General features: G+C 39.3%; 1 protein-coding gene across 7 annotated transcripts in view; it reads left to right on the plus strand.

Moving 5' to 3' along the window:
• The window catches only part of APP (amyloid beta precursor protein), a 286,082-nt gene that overhangs the window by 43,953 nt on the left and 220,871 nt on the right, over positions 1 to 21,258 (plus strand). For all 7 annotated transcript variants that reach the window (XM_055279350.2, XM_055279351.2, XM_055279348.2 and 4 more), the window contains exon 2: positions 15,517 to 15,684. In XM_055279350.2, the coding sequence (XP_055135325.1) occupies positions 15,517 to 15,684 (168 nt within the window). The remainder of the gene's footprint in view (positions 1 to 15,516; positions 15,685 to 21,258) is intronic.

The following is a 21,258-nucleotide window of genomic DNA, read 5'->3' on the forward strand; positions in this document are numbered from 1 at the left end:
TTATTCAAAGAGATCCCAGTTTTTAGCCTTTTCTCCATTTGTCTAAGTTGTTCATTATGAAATGATTGGCTAGAATTAGAAAGTCTTTACCTACAGTGAGATTCTGACTGGCTTGCTTGGTCTTGGAACCCTAGTTATGAGTGCATTGTCTTGCTTCCTGGTGAACTTTGCCCAGAACTGTTACCACCTCATTTTTTTTTTTTAATTGAAAGCTGTATAATTAACCCTCAAGATTTCTTCATTAAAAGATTACTATTGTAGATTGACCCACAGGGAGTTAGTACAATAAAATTATTTTTGATCATTTTATATGAAATAATTATGGGCCAATCTTCTGTAATCTTGAATTGAAGGGGTTATCTTGCTTAATGTTAATAACTTTTGATACACCAGCTACCTTTTAAAAATTAACGTAGTTTTTTTTTTTTTTTTTTTTTTTTTTTGCTTCTGTGGAAGGCAGGCTGCATTTTGTAGGATTTACAGTTTACATAGTTACTGTTTTATGTCAGTTGGATTAATTATGTTTTAGGTGGAAACTCTGTTTGGTTCAACCAATATTTGAATACTAGTTTTGTTCTGTAAACAAATAGAAATACAGAGATCAGTAAGACATGACTCTTTCCCCCTAAGTAAAAGCTTAGGTTGGAGTTTTCAACCTGGGCATTTTGAGCCAAATAGTTCTTTATGTTGGGTAGGGGAGGGCCTACAGCGGAGGCTGCCTGTACATTGTAGGATGTTTAGCAACATCCCTGGCTTCTACCTACTAGATAGATGCCAGTAGCACCACCCAAGTTGTGACAATCATCTTTGCCAAGAACTTTGAGCCTCTACCTGGAAACAGTTCATAGGGCTCAAAAAGCAAAGTGGCCTAGGACCCATGTAGTTAACAAGCTTGCCCTGTTGGAGAACCACTGCATAGCTGAACAACATGGGTGAGACTAGTGTCAGGGTAAAGGAGCTCTTGACTGAAGATTGGCCGTGCATAGAAAACAAAGTGAGTGCGTATGGATATTTGGGGATTTACCTTCATTAGGCCACAGTTGGTTAGTGTTAGGTGTACACCAACGTTATTCCCTCTTTAGAAACAGCCATGCACGTAACATTTTAGCAAATCTGAAAGGCACTTCTATTCTAATTACCTAAAATTCTTATTACCTAGAATTACATGCTATGAACAACAGCAGTAAAGTCAGAAGCCAGAATCTATGTGATGTTATCTATTTTGTGATCACAGTTGTGTTCTTCTCTTAGTTTATTTGAACAAGTTAGTGAAAAAAATTTTTGTGCTTATGTAAATACTCTTTGCTTAGATTTTTTGGTAGAATGTAAATCTTTCCCACACAATGCAATACCCCTCTTGCCCAAGGGCGAGATACAGATTGTACAGCTTGTTATTTCTGCGTTTTAGGGCTTATTCCTCTGTAGACATGTCAAAAAGACATCCGTGGGGGGTAAGGAATGCATTAGCAATTCAAGCTGATAATCTGCATGGTGAGAGTCCAGATAATTTTTTCCCCAGGTCACACAGGCATCTCTGCACAGGTCTGTTAAACATCTGCTAGTTTTGAAAATTAAAATAAGTTCCCATCACTCAAGGCAATGAAATGTAGATGAATTGCTCTGCCAGATTGACTCTTAGAACTCCTGATGTGATGTGGGGCTAGACGGAATGGGATGTTTGCTAATAAATCAGGGAAGTAGTGATTGTTTTCCTTCTTTTTCTCTCCCACCCCCATCAGGACAAACTCACATTCTCTAGCCTGGTGCACTCTAATAATGCCTGTTGACCTTGGCCATGAAAAAACTCCAGACTCAACCCCTAAATCCCACACCGAATGTGCTCATCCTTGAAATTTACAAGCCTTAGAATCTTCCCTGCCTCCACTCCTTTTTTCTGCCTCCTATTAACTCCTGGTGCTTCCAGTCAGACCGTAGTCTTGGCTGTGCAGTACCTTTAGGAGCCCTCAAAAATGTTTAATTTCTTTTAGAATCAGAAGGAAAAATAAAGAACATGATAATAATCATGAATATACAATAATGAATCCAGCCTGACCTAGAGTTGTCTTTATACCAACCAACAGAGCCCTAAAATATAGCTTTTAATGTTTTTTTAAGAGAGAAAGGGGCCCACGAAAGTTGTCCTGGGGCCCCCACATCCTCCTCATACACAGGTGGGTTGCTGCTCTTGCTTGCTTTGGAATGTGGCAGCAGCTCCCAGTGACTTCACACGTTTATTACAAATTCAAGGTCATCTGCACGCTAGCCCTGTGCTACCTTTCATGCTTCCTGTCTCCACACTCAACCCAGACACGTTTTCTGCTCTGATCTTTGGTCTGCCTTCCTTCTCCTTCTCCAAGTCAAACTAGTCACTCTTTCCTGAAAGCTCTTCGATGCACACTTGCCAGGCCTCTGCATTAACACTCCAGCACCTTTGGTTAGCCAGTTTGGCCTTATTTGTGTCTCCACCACTGGATTATCTGTCCATCAAGGTCAGGAATGTTTTTGGGTTACCCCACTGTCCCCAACTTTGAATATGTTCACTGCCTGGAAAATGTTTATCTGAATATAAGGCATCAAGCCAGAACTTGCCCAAAACTTTAACTGAGGACTCAAACAGCTTTGAAATCTTATCTGTGTAGAGTGGGAACAGCATGTGTTTGATAACCATCAGCATTTGCTGTTTTGCTTAGCCATCAACAATCCGTTTCTATCTCTTCCTCATAGTATTTTCAGGTGTATTTTTGTACACCAGTCATTCACTTTAGGTGTTAGGTTACACTGAAATCTCCGACAGTCAGTTCTGTGCTACTGAAGGCTTTTAGCTGCAGGATTGAAAAAAATAGTTGATTGCACATTCAAAGTCTCACTGCTCACACTATTTATGTAATTCTTGGGGTCTAGTTAGATCATCTGATTTTTAAAATGTTGCCTGAATTACAAAGGAATTCAGGAATATGTTATCAAAGAATGAGGAAATTAACAGTGAAATTTATTGAGCAACATAGCTAATAGGTTGTCTTGCTTTTTAAGCCTTCTTGTTTTCTAGGAGGAGCCTGAGGTCTGTGGACAAGTTGAACTGTAACTGGTATTTAGGAATTGGTAAAGACATAGGTGTGGATGCTATGTTTTCTTTTCTCTGTTAGGAAATTACTCTCCTGGTGCCACAATAAAAAATTTCACAGGTATCTAAATTGGAATTTATTTTGTATTGTTCCACGCCTTTGTCAATAATCACATTTTCTACCTTCTAGTTTATTACTGTTATTATTTTTCATGCCAGGTGTTTCTTAATTGTTGGCATAAGTATTTATTGAATGCTTATATGTGGGAGTGAGAGAGTCAGGCCAGTGCTAAAGAGTAGGGAATAACCCCTAGACAGTGAAGTAACTGTTGTCTTGTTTGCACATTAAAAAAAAAAAAGATTAGGAATCCTTGCTCTATATACTAGAAATGTTTGATGTTCTCTTTTCTTCTCTTCAAACAGGGAAAACTTAGATGAATACTTATAGGCTCTACTGTCAACTAACTGCACCCTCCTAATATTGGCATCTGCATATTTTTACCATTTCAATATCAGATTGCCTCTGATGTTGTGTCACTGAAACTGACATTAACATTACATCCAAGAGTAAGACTGCAGTGTGATTTTTGGCTCCTGGTCTTCTGTTCTTTCGGCAACAATTTTTTATAAATATAGTCAAGAAAATAGAAATAGAGTCTTCACTGCTACCTTCCCTTCAGAATTATTTTCTCCTAGTATTGTGGTTCCTGATAGCCTTTATTCCTATAGAAATGGCAATTTGAAAAATTCCTTCTGTGAATCTGAGGGCTGTACACAGGGAAAGCTTCTTCGATAGTGCTTTGGTGTAAGTTATTTAAGAAGGACAATCTACCCAGGCTTATCAAGCAGATAGCCTGAAATTTGAACCTGGAGTATTCTTTAGTGTTCCAAGCCTGCAGGAAAAGAAATAATCTTGGCTTAAACTAAATAAGTTAACAGAATACAATTTGAACAATGAACAAGAATGCTGTTTGAAAATTATCTTGGGTTTTTTATGTCAAGTTAATATTCTCACTGAATTTCGATTATGTTTGTAAAGCAGTTTTCTCCTAGACCAAAAATCCTAGTAATAAAACCACAACAGTATGAGAGTTAGAAGCACACAGTAAAGGCTGATGAGTAAATGTTATGACACTTTGAAAGGAAATAAACCAAATGATATAATGTAAATATCCTTTGTGCTTATCAAAAATCAGTCACTTCATGTTCTGTTCCTGCAGTATTTCTGTAAATCTGCTAAAAATAGAAAGGTAAAGGTCTAAGATCATAAATTCTTTGATGCCCTTTCCTTAAAAGTAAGGAATTCTTGTCTTGGATTCTTATGTAATATATTTATTTATAATCTCACTTGTTCTGATTGCAGGTGGCCTCTTACTATCTTTACATCCATGTGAATGTGTGTGCTTTGATGTGTACATATGAGAGACAAGAACAAAAGTAAATGTCAAATATCCGAATTCCCGTTTCAGTGAGCTTTCATGGAGTAAATTCTTTTTATCTACTTGCCTGTGATCTCTTCTAATATGACTTGCGTTAATGACCTTTAAGAAATCTTTTAATAAAATAAAAAATGTGATTAAAATCTTTTAATAAAAAAATTTTATTAAAATCTTCATACGTGTTACTTGAATTTACTCTTGGCAAGGACCAGTTAGTACCATTTTATGAAATCACAAGCTCATGGACTTGTGATAAAACATACAAGTGCCTTAAATTTGGCATTGGTAAATTTGGCACGCCGACTCACTTGAAAAATTCTCTGAACTGCTCTGCCTCATGCTGGTGGGAAGTCAGATGGAAATGACTTTCTAGAGAGTTTAGCTGGCCTCCGAGCTTAATCGGTACTCACTCTTCTTATCCCCCGATAGCTGCTCTGAGATTTTAATGCACATTGAAGGACAATATGATAACTTAACCTGGAAAATTAGCATTTTGGTAAGGGTCTTTAACTTCATTAGTATTTTCATACCACTTTGGTACTAGAAATTGTAAAGATATTAAAGGGTGTGGACAATGTGGAATGTATGTCCCAGACCCAGCAATGTATACTGACTCCCTCACTACAGCCCAGAACCAGAAATCCTGCTAACTACCTCTCCCCATCCTAGCCTGAATTGCACTCTCCACCTATGTTGGTTTTACAATGGCCTGATGCCTGAAAGCTGGTAGAAACTGTATAGGAAAATAGGGTTGGGATAAATTTCTGGGCTGACAAAGGATAGAGGAATATGCCTCTTTTTCCCCTTGTCCAGGTATCAGCAACTCTAAGATGCAGATGTATCAGTATGGCTCTGCTGGGCATGTTCTAGTTAAATGGTAGACCCACTGCTTCTGGAAGCTTGTTTTCCATTATATTCCCACCTGCAGCTTTTCAAAGACTTAATCTCTTCTCTGATGATCTCATGTGCTCTGTTTTGCCCGTGCTCTACGTTCCGAGTGGGTCAACATCGCAGTGGGTCAGTGAGAAGAAATAGAGGGGAAAAATGTAAGAACCAGAAAGAAACCTGTTAAGTTTGCACTTGTGCACTAAGCGTATTGGCGTAAGCCTTAAACTCTAGAAAACACAGTGTAGTGCTGTGAAGTGCCACTGATACAGTAAAAGTTCTTTTTTGTGCTGTGTCCCTATTTAGTGATGAATATGATCTTGCATAAAAGATGAGGATCTGTAAGGCCAGGCGCAGTGGCTCATGAGGTCAGGAGTTCGAGATCAGCCTGACCAACATGATGAAACCCCGTCTCTACTAAAAATACAAAAATTAGCCGGGCGTGGTGACGCGCGCCTGTAATCCCAGCTACTCAGGAGGCTGAGGCAGGAGAATCGCTTGAACCAGGGAGGCGGAGGTTGCTGTGAGCTGAGATCACGCTGCTGCACGCCAGCCTAGGCGACAGAGTGAGACTCCGTCTCAAAAAAAAAAAAAAAAAAAAAGATGAGGATCTGTGTGTACCTGCCAGGTGATGTGTGAGGTACCGTGAATAACATAGCAATATCCTAACTGTGCAGGTATGAGGAGTGACCCCCAGGAATATAATTGCAATTAAACTTGCAAATTATGTGGGGATACTCTATTTCAGGGCAATAAAATAAATTATATCTAGAGCTCATAACTCTTACACATACTTGGCTAGGTCTATGCAGCAAAGCCCAGGTGATACTGAGGCTTCAACTTTGGGATTTGTTTGGTGCTGACTCTGCCACTTGGTGAAATTTGATATGATCTCAGTGCGAGTGTCACATGATCAGTCTGCTTGACCCAACATGCTAGAATTCCATTTCTCAGCCCACTCTCTTTTCTGCATACATACCTACCTCCTGGAGAGGGCTGGGCGGGAGCTACGGGAGCTACATGTGGCAAGAGCCCTCACTGCTTTTGTTACACAAATTTCAACACATATGGCTTCATGGAGTGTGATTGCAGTAGCATGAGTGTTTGGTGATGAAACTTGCATGTCCTTTGCTGGGAGAAGCATAATTATAAGATTTTTGTATTCACATATCCACGTGTGAGGTATGAGCAGGAACAGGGTCTGTTTAATAGCGTTAGATTGCTTTCAGATTTGAAATATTTCCTTTTAGAAATATATTAAGTGTAAACAAAATACGTGTAATTTTTTTAAAAAACTATGCCTTTGTACAAATTGTTTATCATTTACAGAGGTCTAAAAAAGTAGGAGAAAAGTTAAGAAGCTCACAAAATCAATCAGATCTAAAGATGGCAAAGATTGATTACCATCTCCTTAAAAGCTTCAGTGCATGTGTTTACAGTATCATTTTATTTGCCTCTGCTCAGATTCTTACTTTCCAATTCTAGGACAACCCAAAGTGTATAGATCATAAGCCATAACTGATCCTACCTTACATAATACATTAAATATAAAATATTTATGGCCAGGCATGGTGACCAGTTCCTGTCATCCCAGCACTTTAGGAGACCAAGGCAGCAGGAACACTTGAGACCAGGAAGTTGAGACCAGCCTGGGCAACATACTCAGACCTTGTCTCTACAAAAAAAAAATTAGCCAAGTATAGTGGTATGGGCCTGTACTCCCAACTGTCTAAAAAAAGGCAACTTGAGAAAGTTTCTACCTTCTGAAACAATCTATGCCTTGATTCTATCACTTAGTATTTTAGTTATTCCTATCAAATACATGACTGTGTTAATTTCTCTTGCCACAAAAATGCTGCAAAGCCACAAACTCACTCCAAAATTTAGTGGCTTAGAACAATAACCATTTATTATAGCCCACAAGTCAAGGGGCAGCTGATCTTGGCTTAGCTTGGCTACATTTGATATAAAACAGTAGAAATTTAGAAATTGAATATATGTAGAATATCTCTTGTACCAAAAATGAAGAGGAATAATAGATTTCGATTTTTCTTTGTTGTATTCTGTGCTGGGTGCTAATCTGTCCTAGCTGTCAGAACCAGTAGAAGCCATACTGGAAAATCATTTATTTGTTACTATCAAATTTATTTCAGTGAATGCCATTCAAACCACTCTCTCTGAGGGGCCCAGTTACCAAGTCCTCCACCTTGTTAGCAACATGGACTTAAATGCACTAATTCTAGAATGAGATTTTAGCAAAGCACCAGCATTTGAGATTTGTGCAAATTGAGCTCTTAAACCTTGTGTATGTGTGTGTGTGCGTGTGTTCTATCACTACCACTATATACCATACAAGTAGCTGTATAGCAGGTATATATACATGTGTATATGTACATAGGTAGGTATATGTCAACTGTTGAAAAACTAGAAAATACACATTAAATAAAGTAAGGGTTGATAAACATTAATAGTTGGAACATTGGGAGATTTGGACTGCTAGTTTGCAGATTCAGTTGGCTGCATTTGATTTAAGGAAAGAACTAACTTTGGAGAAATTTGTATTTGGATTTCAGGAGAAATTTCTTAGAGGAAACTACCAGGTTAGTAGATATTAACATCTAGTGATTTAAATTTGAGAAATGCAAATTAGACATTTAAGCTGTGGGTTTGCTTCCCGTTTTACTTGCTCTAAAAGTAATTTTTTTAAAAGCCAATAACAAAGACATGCAAAATAGTATGCCATGGGGGAAAAATTACTTGAAAATAATATTCAAGATTGAAAAATTGAAAAAGCTTGACATCCAGGAATGACACCAGGAATGCCAGCTGGCTTGTTCTGTCAAAAAGCAAGCATGTGCTTTGGAATAACACTCTAGGCGGGTTTTGAGCCCTTCTGATTATCTAAATAGATGTGGAAGTGACTTATCTTGGTTTTTCTGAGTCAAATGAGATAATGAGCAAAGAAAGGCCTTAGTAGATCTTTGATTTTTGCCTCTAACCCTTTTTCTATCTGCATGTTCACAAGGTCAAGGCTGATGAGATACGGCAATATTGAGAGAATCAGAATAGGAGAAAGATCTCAAATACTATATATATATATATATATATATTTTTTTTTTTTTTTTTTTCCCCTTTGGTGACTGTATGAGACACGTCAGTAAAACTTAAAGAGGCCAGGCGTTGTGGCTCATGCCTATAATCCCAGCACTGTGGGAGGCCGAGGCAGGCAGATCACTTGAGGTCAGGAGTGGCAACATGGCAGAAACCCGTCTCTACTAAAAAATACAAAAATTAGCCGGGCGTAGTGGTGCACACCTGTAGTCCCAGCTACTCGGGAGGTTAAGGCATAAGAATCGCTTGAACCCAGGAGGCAGAGGTTGCAGTGAGCCGAAATCACCCCAGTACACTCCAGCCTGGGCAACTGAGCGAGACTCTGTCTCAGAAAAAACAAAACAAAAGACACACAGAAAAACTGTAAAGACAGAATGAAAGAGATGAACTTTTTACATCTCGCTCATTTCATCACATACTATATAGTATGTGTATGGTTTCATATATGTTTGTGTGTGTGTGTGTGTGTGTATAATATATATGAAGTTAAAAGAACATTCACCTTTTAGGACTAAATGGACATTGACTAGATTGTGAACTGTTTTTGAGGCTAAGAGTTTGGTTGCCATGCATAAGGCTCTATTTTTTGTAATTCCACTTTTATATTCATTTATATCAGTCCTAGCAGTAGATGCCAGTCTTACTGGGTCCCGCCTAAATGCATGCTTCAGATGTTGGTTATTAATTTCACGAGTAGTGAATAACAAAGGCTCCTATTGAGGGACCTCTTGGTTTCCTACTGGGCACCAGCAGCAGGCATGACTTACTGGCCTTCTTATGAGCGGGTAGGAGTTTTGGGTCAACTTGAGAACATCTATCCTTTGAGTAGTAAAAAAAAAGCTTGGTATTAGGTTGGCACAAAAGTAATTGCGATTTTTGCACCAACCTAATATCAACAGAGGCCATGAAAAACATCGAGGGAGGATAGCTTGTAATTAGAAGCCAGATCAACAGTGACCCAAAAAGAATTTCAGGTTTCCAGGAGTGAAATATGTAGATTACTCCTCTGAAAGGAATTGTTTTTCTCCCATTCACTTTTATGGCAAATCATTTCTTAAGCCTAAACTCAAGCTCTGAAATAATTGTGCAGCAAATAGTGGCTGCGAATAGATGTGGCAACTCTCCACAAGGGTAAATAGAAACCACGTGCAGTTTCAGTCATCACATTTTATTTTTCTTTTTTACTAGCTTCTCTATTTTTGCTCACCACAAATACATGCACACACACACACACACACACAGAGGCAAAGCCTTGGAAAATTGCAATTTTCCATTTTAATTTGAGAGGCAGCCCGGTCACATTAACAGAACCCTTGACAGAATAGGTTGAATTCCCTTCTCTGTCCCTGTAACCCCATGGCCTTGGACATATCCTTACCCGGTGCCCTTTCCTCCCTCTTAGGGTCCACTTATGTGATTCTAATTTTAATTTCAGTTCTCTGTTAGTGATGAAATGAGCAACTGCAGATGTTCCGCTTCCACTGGAAATACTTTTTTCACATTTAAAAGAAAACCCTACAGATGAATTACTCCCCTGAAGGGTTCACTCAGATTTTCTAGATTATGATTCTAGAAAACAGTTCTTTACATTTGACAATGGAGAATTTAAATGTTTTAATATGAAAATGTAAAGCACTCTTGTGGAGTATAGTTGAATTTTGCCCAGGTTAAGGGAATCCAGTATTTATGTCAGGAAACCACGGATGGGATAGAAATAGTATCGCTGCAAAGCCAGGCACAGTGGCGCATGCCTGTAATCCCAGCATTTTGGGAGGCTGAGACAGGAGGATCACTTGAGGCCAGGAGTTCGAGACCAGCCTGGCCAACATGGTGAAACCCTGTCTCTACTAAAAATACAAAAATTATCTGGGGCGTGGTGGCACAGGCCTGTAATCCCAGCTACTTGGGAGGCTGAGGCAGGAGAATAGCTTGAACCTAGGAGGCGGAGAGGTTGCAGTGAGCCGAGATCATGCCACTGCACTCTAGTCTGGGTGATGGAGTGTGACAGTGTATCCAAAAAAAAAAAAAAATTGAGATTATGCAAGAATCTGACTCAAAGAAGTTTGAACTGATTAAAAAGTACCAAATACTTCATTATATGAGGCCAGCTATTTAGACTAGTCAGCGAGTGGTTCAGATGTAGAAAATAGATGGCTTTCATTAGCCAGAAACCTTAAAATTACATAAATCCACCGATGCAACTACGCTATGGATCTGTGCCCTCTCCTTGCCAAACAGGACCTTTCAGCCAGCAAAACAGAGAGCTCCTTGTTCACTTTTCCCTCCTAGTTGGGACCCTGTTGAGGAGGAATGCTGCCAAGCCTGCTCTATAAGGAATTTTGATCTCCTAGATGATAACAGAGAGAAACTTTTTGGAGAAAGGGAACACCCTGTTTGAAAGGACAACAAGAGAACTTGTTCAAGAAGGTGGCTTTGCATTTAATTGAAAATTGTAGCAACTGTAGGCGTAGGGTTTCCGGATTCACCTCTGCAGACTGGTCCAGATTAGGTATATATGTTTATATTTGTTTATGTTATCCCCTTAAGGCTCTTTTAAAGCCATTTCTAAAAATTGCTTTGGAAAGTCCATTTCACTTCAGTATTCTTTATATTGTGGCTCAAAGTATTTTTTTTCTGGTAACAAAAATATTTTTTTTTCTGTTTTTAAGGCTCGTAGCATTTTTAAGTTTGATATGTACATCTCTGTAGTTCAGAGCACTTGGTAAACAGCCTCTTGCTTTTGAGGCAATTTGTGAATGCTTCATTGTTTTTAGCGGGTTATTTTGTTCGTTGTCAGGAACACTGTTTTCCCATGGGAAAGCATCTCCAGTTTTCTGATGTCAGTGGCAAGTCATTCAGTTTACAAGAGTTACCTTCATATTCAGTCTTAGAAATGCATAGACCACGAATGAGAAGTGCATAGACCACGAATGGCCAGTTATATCACAGTTCTCACCTTTTAAATGTTTCTTAGATTTTTGCAAAGTAACCTTAACTCACCTTAGAATAGTGTTAAGACATAAATAGAACTAAAATATAGTAGTTACGTGGTTGTATTTCCCATCTACTAAGGTATTTATATTTCTTTTAGAAAAGAAAAATGTTTAAAAAAATTAGGAATAATTATCTTTAGGATGACTTTGTAAGACTGTGCTTTTCTACTGGCAGCAAATATCTTACTCAAAGCTTTCAATTTTAAGAGTGTCCATATTAACAGATCCTGAATAGGACCCTGTGTATGATTTATTAAGTCATTTCTTTGAGGCGTCATTCAGGAAAAGGGAGTTAACCCTTGGATGGCAATGTTTAATGTGGCCACATTTCCTTCTGGCTGAATGCTAGGGAGTGGCTGCATTTAGCAACCAGGCTTTGTTTCATAAATGGGTTATTTGATGCAGGTGAGGATGCCGTGGGGTTTTTGTTTTTTTTTTTTTTTTTTGTCTTGTTTTAATCAAGGGAGACAGGAATATGTAGTGAAAGCATGGAATTGTTTGCAGATGGACTTCAGTAAGAATAGGAAGGCTTCTGGTTCAATTTGTATCTCCAAGCTGATTGCTCTGATTTCCATATACACACCTGGTGTTCGTTCGGGGAAAAAATTTTGCTTGAGAAACATGGCTTTTGTGAGTTGGTATTTATTTGTGAAGGGCCTCTTGTCAAATGTAAAAAGATCTGTACATATAACCAATTTTACAATTTCTAATTCAACAGTTTTCCCTAATTATTGAGGATTTGAAGTTTAAATTATTAAACGATCTCCCCTTGAAGAAAATAGAGTATGTTAGTCATCACGATTCTCCAAATATTTGTTTTTAAAGTTAATATTAAATCTCATCTGTTGGAAAACCTGAAAGGAACTGAAGCATATGTTTTCTAGTCTAAACTCTCATTGTTAAAATGAAGACAACATGAGACAGTTATAGGGCCATAATCAAGTTAATTGAAAAAAATGTTTTAAAAATTACCACTTTTTGGTAGTCAACATACATACATATGCCAACAGATGGCATTCAAAAATGACAAGAACATGAGACAATTATAGGGTCATAATCAATTTATTCGAAAAAATGTTTAAAAAATTACCTTTCTGATAGCATACACACATATGCCAACAGATGACATTAAAATACCTGTAAAGTCAAGAAGCAGGGAGGATGACAAAGTGAAAAATAGAAGAAGTCAAAGGAAGTTAAGTCAAAAGGGGAAAAAAAAATGAAGAAGCATTTACTTGGTTTGTCAGGTAGGGTGACCCAGTGTATTTTGCCAAAAACTTTCCTGGTCTTAGCACCAAATGCCTCAGAACATGGCAGCTGACCTCCCTCACAGTGAGTGATCCCAGAGAGCAATGGGTGATGCCCTTCATGACCTTGTTTTGGATGTTACACATCATCATGCCCTCCATGACCTTTCTGTTAGCAAAGGGTTTGTTTTTAAAAGAGTTGCAACATCTTTAATTCTGATATATACATGCTCGGAAGTTACACCGTCATCACTTCTGCTGTACTCCATTTGTTGCACAGACAGATTCTGATACATTGTGGAGTTGCTCAAGGTCCGTGAATAGCAGGAGGCAGGGACTACTGGAGGCCTTCTTGGAGGCTGGCTACCCTGAGGAGAGAAATTGTCAATTAAATGCTCCTTGCAGGGAGGAAATGGAATCAAGGGCATTTGTATTGACCAAGAAGGTAGAACGCTTTCCTTAGACATTGTAATGTGAACAGATTGTGGATAAACAGAGGTACAGAGCGTTTGAGGCAGAGAGGAGGAGATTGATTCAACAGAATATTTACCAGCTGTGGTAAAGGCTCATTAGTGTCTCCGTACAGTTACCAACATGCTGCCAGAACTGGAAATCTTCGGGACAGGAATGAATTCGGAAGGTGAACAGAATAAAGTACTGTGGGAACAATGGCGATTCCATTAGTGGATTGTACGTTCCTTAAGGGCAGGGCCCTCCATAGCATCTGATGTAGGGCCTTATCCACAGATATCTGATTATTATTTGACTTTCTTTAACATTTTTGCAGTGTTATTATCTGTACTACTTAGTAAGATTGGCAACATTTGCATTTTAATTTCTAAGATCAAGACAATGAATTTCCTCTTAATCCCTCAGGAAAGCTGTGAAATTTAAATTTATAGCGCATTCTACTTAGCCTGCTGCTTTGCATTTGTCAGAGAATGAGACCCCCCAGTTTCATGGAAGTCACAGGAAGTGGCAAGGGGCTCAGATGGAGGAGTTGAGGGGTTCTAGCTATTTCTGCAGATGATCTGGATATTTTGGCATCGGCTGCTTTGACTTAACCATCTGGCAATGTAAAGGCAGAATTTTGTTAAATATTGGAAAAGTTACTTGAAAACATGGTTCTAGAGATTTTTGCCAGCAGCTTTTGCACTCATGACTTGGTTCAGTCTGAGACCTGTTTTTTTTTGTTGTTGTTGTAAGGACCTAAGTCCTCTGTTGGGTTTTGACGAAGTATGTGTAAAAATGACTAAAATGGCCAGAGGTATCCTATTTTACATTTATGTGGGAAGAAATGTTTGGAAACTATTTCATTTCTTTAACCGAAAATTTCTCAGTGCAATTTTAGTTGGTGTTTTTCCTCCTGTGGACAGTTTTTAGGAATGATACAAGTTATCATGGAATCACCCAGTTCTTGAGTGTGTGAACAAATGGCTTCTGCTGGAAGTTAATTCTTCTTGGCATGGATGTCTCACATTTCCCCAGCAGCTGGATTTGACAAGGGAGGGTCTATCATGATTAATATGCCTTCTAATTGATTGGTTTAAGTAACACCTTTACTCCTGTGGATATATTTTTCATTTCTTGCCGAATTTTTTTTCTTTTTGAGATACCAGAACCTATTAAGTGACATAGTACAGGTATTTCAGGACTTCCATTTTCTCTTTTAAAACATTTTTGTAAAGGTAATGCCTGTACACAGAAGGGTTTGAAAATACAGAAGGCACCCTTTTTCATGAAGTTATTTTTGTGAAGTGGTCTATTGCCTGCAATGGTAATAGCTGGGACCCCTTACTTACTACCCAGCAGGCACTATGCAGAGCTGCAAATGAGAAAATGTTGGCTCCTTGCAGATGGTTGGGAGAGGAGACAGCAGCACCCTTAACAGACTTTTTAAGAGCTGAGAGAGTGATAACCAGAGAATATTCTGGGGGAAACCAGGTGGGATTGCCAACATACTCAGTTATATTTGTGGATGGTGAATTCTTTTTTTTTTTTTTGAGACGGAGTCTCGCTCTGTCGCCCAGGCTGGAGTGCAGTGGCGCAATCTCGGTTCACTGCAAGCTCCGCCTCCCGGGTTCACGCCATTCTCCTGCCTCAGCCTCTCCGAGTAGCTGGGACTACAGGCGCCCGCCACCACGCCTGGCTAATTTTTTGTATTTTTAGTAGAGACGGGGTTTCACCATGGTCTTGATCTCCTGACCTCGTGATCCGCCCGCCTCGGCCTCCCAAAGTGCTGGGATTACAAGCGTGAGCCACCGTGCCCGGCCAGTGGGTGGTGAATTCTACAGTGAGTTTTTCTGTTCAAAATCATAATACAGTCACTTGCTGACTACCAACACCATGCTTGCTCTCAGTGCTGAGAGGTGGCAGGGCCTGGCAGGCATTGTGCTCTGTGTGAGTCGGAGTTTATTATGAGAATGCGGTAGCCTCCACAGTGATTATATTTATTATAGAAAAACGTGTTATTTTGTTGTCAGAACCTTTCAGCAGGTACCACAAAATCTCATATGGGAAAATGTATAAATTTTTAATGAATAAATTCCTTTCGGTATGGTAATTTCCTTCTCTGTTTTAGTGCAAAAGAAAGCACTCTCTCATAGGTGGCTAGAAATGTCTGTAGCATACATAGCACTTGATCTAAAGGAGTGTTGAAGACGGGGCTGATTCCTAATTAAGAATGAGCAAGAATAGAACTCTTTTTGATCCCTGTTCTTCCCCCTAGCCTCTGCCTTGAAGCTATGGATACTATAACTAACTGAAGCTTCTTCTTTCAGGTACCCACTGATGGCAATGCTGGCCTGCTGGCTGAACCCCAGATTGCCATGTTCTGTGGCAGACTGAACATGCACATGAATGTCCAGAATGGGAAGTGGGATTCAGATCCATCAGGGACCAAAACCTGTATTGATACGAAGGAAGGCATCCTGCAGTATTGCCAAGAAGTAAGTCCTCTCCGGTGGCTAGCAGTCCATGTTGGATCACATGCATTTGTTTCCAAAAAATTTAACTTCTTATATTTTGCATCAGTATTTTAACCCTACAGTAAAAATCTTGGTTCCTGATGATTCGCCATACCATTAATATATTTATTTGCATTACCCTATGATATACATACAAATGTTTTTAAAATTATGATGTCATATTATGACCATCACTAAACAGTAAAGTTTAAGATGTCTCAGCACTTTTTTTTTTTTCTCACTCTGTCGCCCAGGTTGGAGTGCAGTGGCATGATTATGGCCTACCGTAGCCTTGACCTCCTGGGCTCAAGCAGTCCTCCCACCTCAGCCTCCCGAGTAGCCGGACTATAGGCACATGCCACCAGGCCTGACTGATTTTTTTTAATTTTTAGTAGAGATGGGGTCTCCTTGTGTTGGCCAGGCTGTCTGAAACTCCTGGGCTGAAGCAGTCCTCTGGCTGGACCTCCCAAAGTGCTGAGATTACGGGCATGAGCCACCATGCTCAGCCCTCCGCATTCCTTTCATCTTTAGTATATATCTCACCACGGCTCTACAGTCAAGGTCTTCTGGTTAAAAGTGCTAGAATTAATTTTTTTCTGTTACCAGCTTGATATATATTTTAGTTCATTTATATCTGTATGTATTCTATTATATTTTAGTTTTTTCCTCCCTTATTAGTTTTACTTTTTGACTATTGTGTTTGTTCTGTGAAATATACTCGGAAAGCTCACTTTTCACTCATTCTCTGTTGATAAACATTTTCATTGTTCCTGATTTATTTTTTTGGCAAAAGAAAATAACGTATTTTTCCTTCTTGCACAAAAAAATACAAAGGGCACTGTTCTGCACTTTGCTTTTTTTTTTTTTTTTTTTTAACTTAACTTTGTATCCTGGAAATCATCCTTTCTCATTTCGTGGAGATCTTCATTTTTGTTTAATTCTTTGTAGTCTTTTTGCTGTTACTATACAGGGTGCTCCTTTCTTATTCAATTAAAAATAGCTGGAGTTCCAGGCATTTTATCTCACACTTCTTAGATAGTTATCTCTAACATGTGACTGCATCTTAAGAACATTGGAAGTAATTAGTCTTATGCTTGTTGGCAAAGCAAAATTCTTGACACTCATTATAAACAGCAGATAGTCTGGCAACATTTTCTTTTGTTGTAATCCTTTTTGTACTAGAAATTTTTCTTTAGCCTACTTGGATAATGAATGTTTGTTGTTTAATTAATATTACTATTCTATTGAGATCCTTTTATTTTAAATTGTAAACACTAAAATTATTATTATTAAAAGGTTTAATTTGTTTTGATGGCACTGTTTAAGAAAGGACAATCTCTAATTACTAATTGGTGTTTTGAGAAGCAAAAAGCATCTACATTATCACAATATATTACATATTAAGTAATTTTTATCTTGAAAGAGTATGAACCGTGATGTGAAATGATGAATAGTGGAAATCACTAATACTTAAGTTCATTATATGTATTTTTTTTTTTAAGATGACGTCTTGCTCTGTCGCCCAGGCTAGAGTGCAGTTGTGCAATCTCAGCTCACTGCAACCTCCACCTCCTGGGTATAAGTGATTCTCCTGCCTCAGCCTCCTGAGTAGCTGGGACTATAGGCACCCACCACCATGCCCAGCTAATTTTTTTTGTATTTTTAGTAGAGACAGGGTTTCACCATATTGGCCAGGCTGATCTCGAACTACTGACATTGTGATCCACCCACCTCGGCCTCCCAAAGTGCTGGGATTACAGGCATGAGCTACCGCGTATGGCCCATTATATGTATTTTTTTAAGAACATTCTGTGTGCTGATTTACTAAGTATGGATTGATAATAAATCAGCTTTTGCCTGGGTGTATGACTTTTATAAAGTATCAATTTTAGAAATAATATTCACATTCTGCTGAAAAGTTCTTGTACAATTATGTAGATAAGTTATAAATTTTATAAATCGGAACTCTGTGCATACTTAAATGTTTTTGGTTCCATTTTATTTTTTTGAATATATGCATACAGATTTTGTATTCTGAGTGTTAAATAAACTTTTTTTAAAGGCTAGAATTAAAATTTAGTTTATGGCATTGACCAAATTGTCCTTTTCTGGTGAATCGACTGTTTTGATACATGTGTCATAGTTTACATCTAAGTTTTTCCTCCGTTAGTTTCACGTATGAATAACCAGATGTTTTCACATTTGTATGGTGGCCATACAAAAATTACTCTTCTTGACCCCGGGAACACCCTGTTTTCCCGTTTCACCTAGAGATCCTACTAATGCCTGGGTAGCTTTACTTTCTGTCTTAGCCTGTTATTTGTCCCAGGGTGTATTAGTCTGTTCTCACATTGCTATAATAAACTACCTGAGACTGGGTAATTTATAAAGAAAAGAGGTTTAATTGGTTCATGATTCCGAAGGCTGTACGGGAAGCATGGCTGGGGAGGCCTCAGGAAACTTACAATCATGGCAGAAGGTGAAGGGGAAGCAGACATGTTCACATGGCTGGAGCAAGAAAGAGAAAGAGTGTGAAGGGAGAGGTGCTACACACTTTCAAACACCCAGATCTCATGAGAACACTGTCACAGGACAGCACTTGAGGAATGGTGCCTAACCATTAAAACCACCCCCATGATCCAATCCCTTCCCACCAGACCCCACCTCCAACACTGGGAATTACAATTCGACATGAGATTTGGGTAGGGACACAGAGCCAAACTGTATCAAAGTGTTAAGCACAGAGTGGTTCTTCCCAGTTCTGGACTTTACCAGATTGTTGGTGGCCACCATGGGTGGAGAGAATTAGCCCTTTGCTGTCGCCTTCCTCTTGGAATTCTGGTATTATCTATCCTCTGCCTACCACCCACCCACAGAAGTCTTGTTAGATGATATACACCAGCCAGATTCTTCAACATTAGGCACCATAAGTAAGAAAGGGCCTTAATGTCATACCTTGTGAGCCATTTTAATGGATTTGGGCTTTATTTTGTAGCAACAGGAAGTCACTAGACTTTATTTTTTATTTTTTTATTTTTTTATTTCTTTATTTTATTTTATTTTATTTTTGAGACAGAGTCTTGCTCTTGTTGCCCAGGCTGGAGTGCAGTGGCACAATCTTGGCTCACTGCAACCTCTGCCTCCTGGGTTCAAACAATTCTCCTGCCTCAGCCTCCCGAGTAGCTGGGATTATAGGCGCCCGCCACCACGCCCGGGATTTTTTTTATTTTCAGTAGAGACAGGGTTTCGCCATGTTGGCCAGGCTGATCTCGAACTCCTGACCTTGTGATCCACCCTCCTCGGCCTCCCAGAGTGCTGGGATTACAGGCTTGAGCCACCACACCCAGCCTAGACTTTATTTTTTCAAAGAAGAGGAGTGATTGTAGATTTACATTTAAACAAATCACCGTCTTGCTTTATCACTATGTCCCCTGCCATATGTCTTCGTTCTCCCAGAGACTGCCATGCTGCATCCTCTAGCCGTGTGCTGTCCAGTACTATAGCCACTGGCCCCATGTGGTTGTTGGGCACTTGAAATGTGGCTAGTGGAAACTGATGTGTGCTGTAAGTGTAAGATAAATATCGTATCTCGAAGATATAATGTGAGAAAACCTGTAAAATGATCACATTCATTTTTATATAGATTTAACATTGAAATAGTTATGTTTTGAATATGTTGTTAAATACATCATAAATGTTACTGAGTTGTAACTATGTGATTAAAATTGATTTCACTTGTTTCTTTTGACTTTCATGTGGCAGCGAGGAAATTGAGGTTCCATGGGCAGTTGTATTCTGTTTCCGTGGAACAGTGCTGTTCTCTGTGCTATCCCGAGCCACCAGTGACTCTGAGCTGTGAAGGGTCTTAGATCCCATGATCAGGCAAGTGGGAGAGGAAGGTAGAAATGAGGAGTCCCTCCATACCTTCAACCAGAACTTCACTGCATGTCACAAGTCAGGGAACAAGGCTTGTTTGGGGTCCTTTTAAATACATCTTTCATTAAATACATTTTGATGTAAGATGATTATATGCTTTTCTAGAGCCCTGTGGTGCTCTCTTTCTCCTCAGACATATGTCTTTGGATACTAAGCGTGCATTGATGAACAGAACACAGGGCCTATTCTTTAAAGGGGAAGAAAAGCTTGTAAAATCATAATTTTAGCAATCTAAAAACTACATGGTGACAGTGACACTAATACCACCAGCACTGAGCATTCACAAAGGGTCACAAAGGGTCAGCTACTATGCTAAGTACTTGCACTGGTTTTACCCACTCAGTGACACCTGTGGAGAAGAACCCAAGGAAAGCATCTTGGGGAATTGCAACACTGAAGGCAAACAAAGAAAGCATCTTGGGGAATTGCAACACTGAAGGCAAACAAAGAAAGCATCTTGGGGAATTGCAACACTGAAGGCAAACAAAGAGAGACGATTCCCCATGAGAGAGATGAGCAGTGGCCAGAGAGATAGGATAGGAAGTAGGAGGTGTTACATGCTGGAAGTCAAGCCATGTAAATTTCTAAATGAGGGGAAAGATAAGAGTGCAAGCATGATGCAAACAGAAAGCAGTTGAAGTGTAGTTTTTGACAAGGTAAAATCATGTCTGTCATGCAGACTGAACACGTGTCAAATATTTTATTCAATTCATTAATGAGATGAACTGTAAGATGTGAAAAATGGAGAGATTTTGACTTGGAGAGATTTAAAATTCCTTCCCCAGCACACTTGAGTTGCATGGCTATGAACAGGAATCATCTGGAATTACCTGGAATATTGCCAAATTATTTCCATGGTACAGGAACACTTGCATTGCTATGAGGTGTCTGCAGTATCCATCTTTACAAAGCTGTAAGGGTGCAAAATAGCTTGTAAGGATGTAAGTAATAAAGGTGTAAGAATTTTAAGGGTGTAAATCGTAAAATAGCTTCTTTAGTAGCAAGTCAACCGGAGGAACATGCTGTAGAATCAGATAATCCTTTCCTCACCACCCTCAGGGTCTGAAAGACAACACCTGCATTTCACTGCTAGGACACCCAGGAATCTCTTTTGCCCATATCTTGTTTTTGGACATTTGTGTGTGTGTGTGACAAAACATTGTTAGGATCTGGCAAATAAAGGGTCATTGTTGACCCTGTGGAATAGCATGGGGAGAAGTTAAGTTGCAGTCCATTGCAGGAAAAACAACGGGGGTCAATGGTGAAGTCAGCTGTGGACTCCTGGAGGAAAGACCTAGAGGCAAAAAGACACAAAGGAAAGGCTTTGTGATTTTGTTTTTTAAATGGAAGGAATTTGGGCCGAAGGAAGCTTAAACTGAACTGTGGGAAGGACTGATATCCATCCTAAGCACTAGCCGCAAGTGTCTCTAAGAACTAGGTTTTGGCCGAGCTCCGTGGCTCAGACCTGTAGTCCCAGCGCTTTGAGAGGATCGCTTGAGCCCAGGAGTACAAGGTTACAGTAAGCTATAACCATAGTACCCAGTTCTGTAAGAACTAGGCAGAAAGGAGATCCAGTGGATATGTGATTGGCTGGGTCTTGGAAAGGGGAGGGAACATCTC

The sequence above is a fragment of the Symphalangus syndactylus genome, chromosome 5 (assembly GCF_028878055.3).
Source record: "Symphalangus syndactylus isolate Jambi chromosome 5, NHGRI_mSymSyn1-v2.1_pri, whole genome shotgun sequence".
NCBI classification, from domain to species: Eukaryota; Metazoa; Chordata; class Mammalia; order Primates; family Hylobatidae; genus Symphalangus; species Symphalangus syndactylus.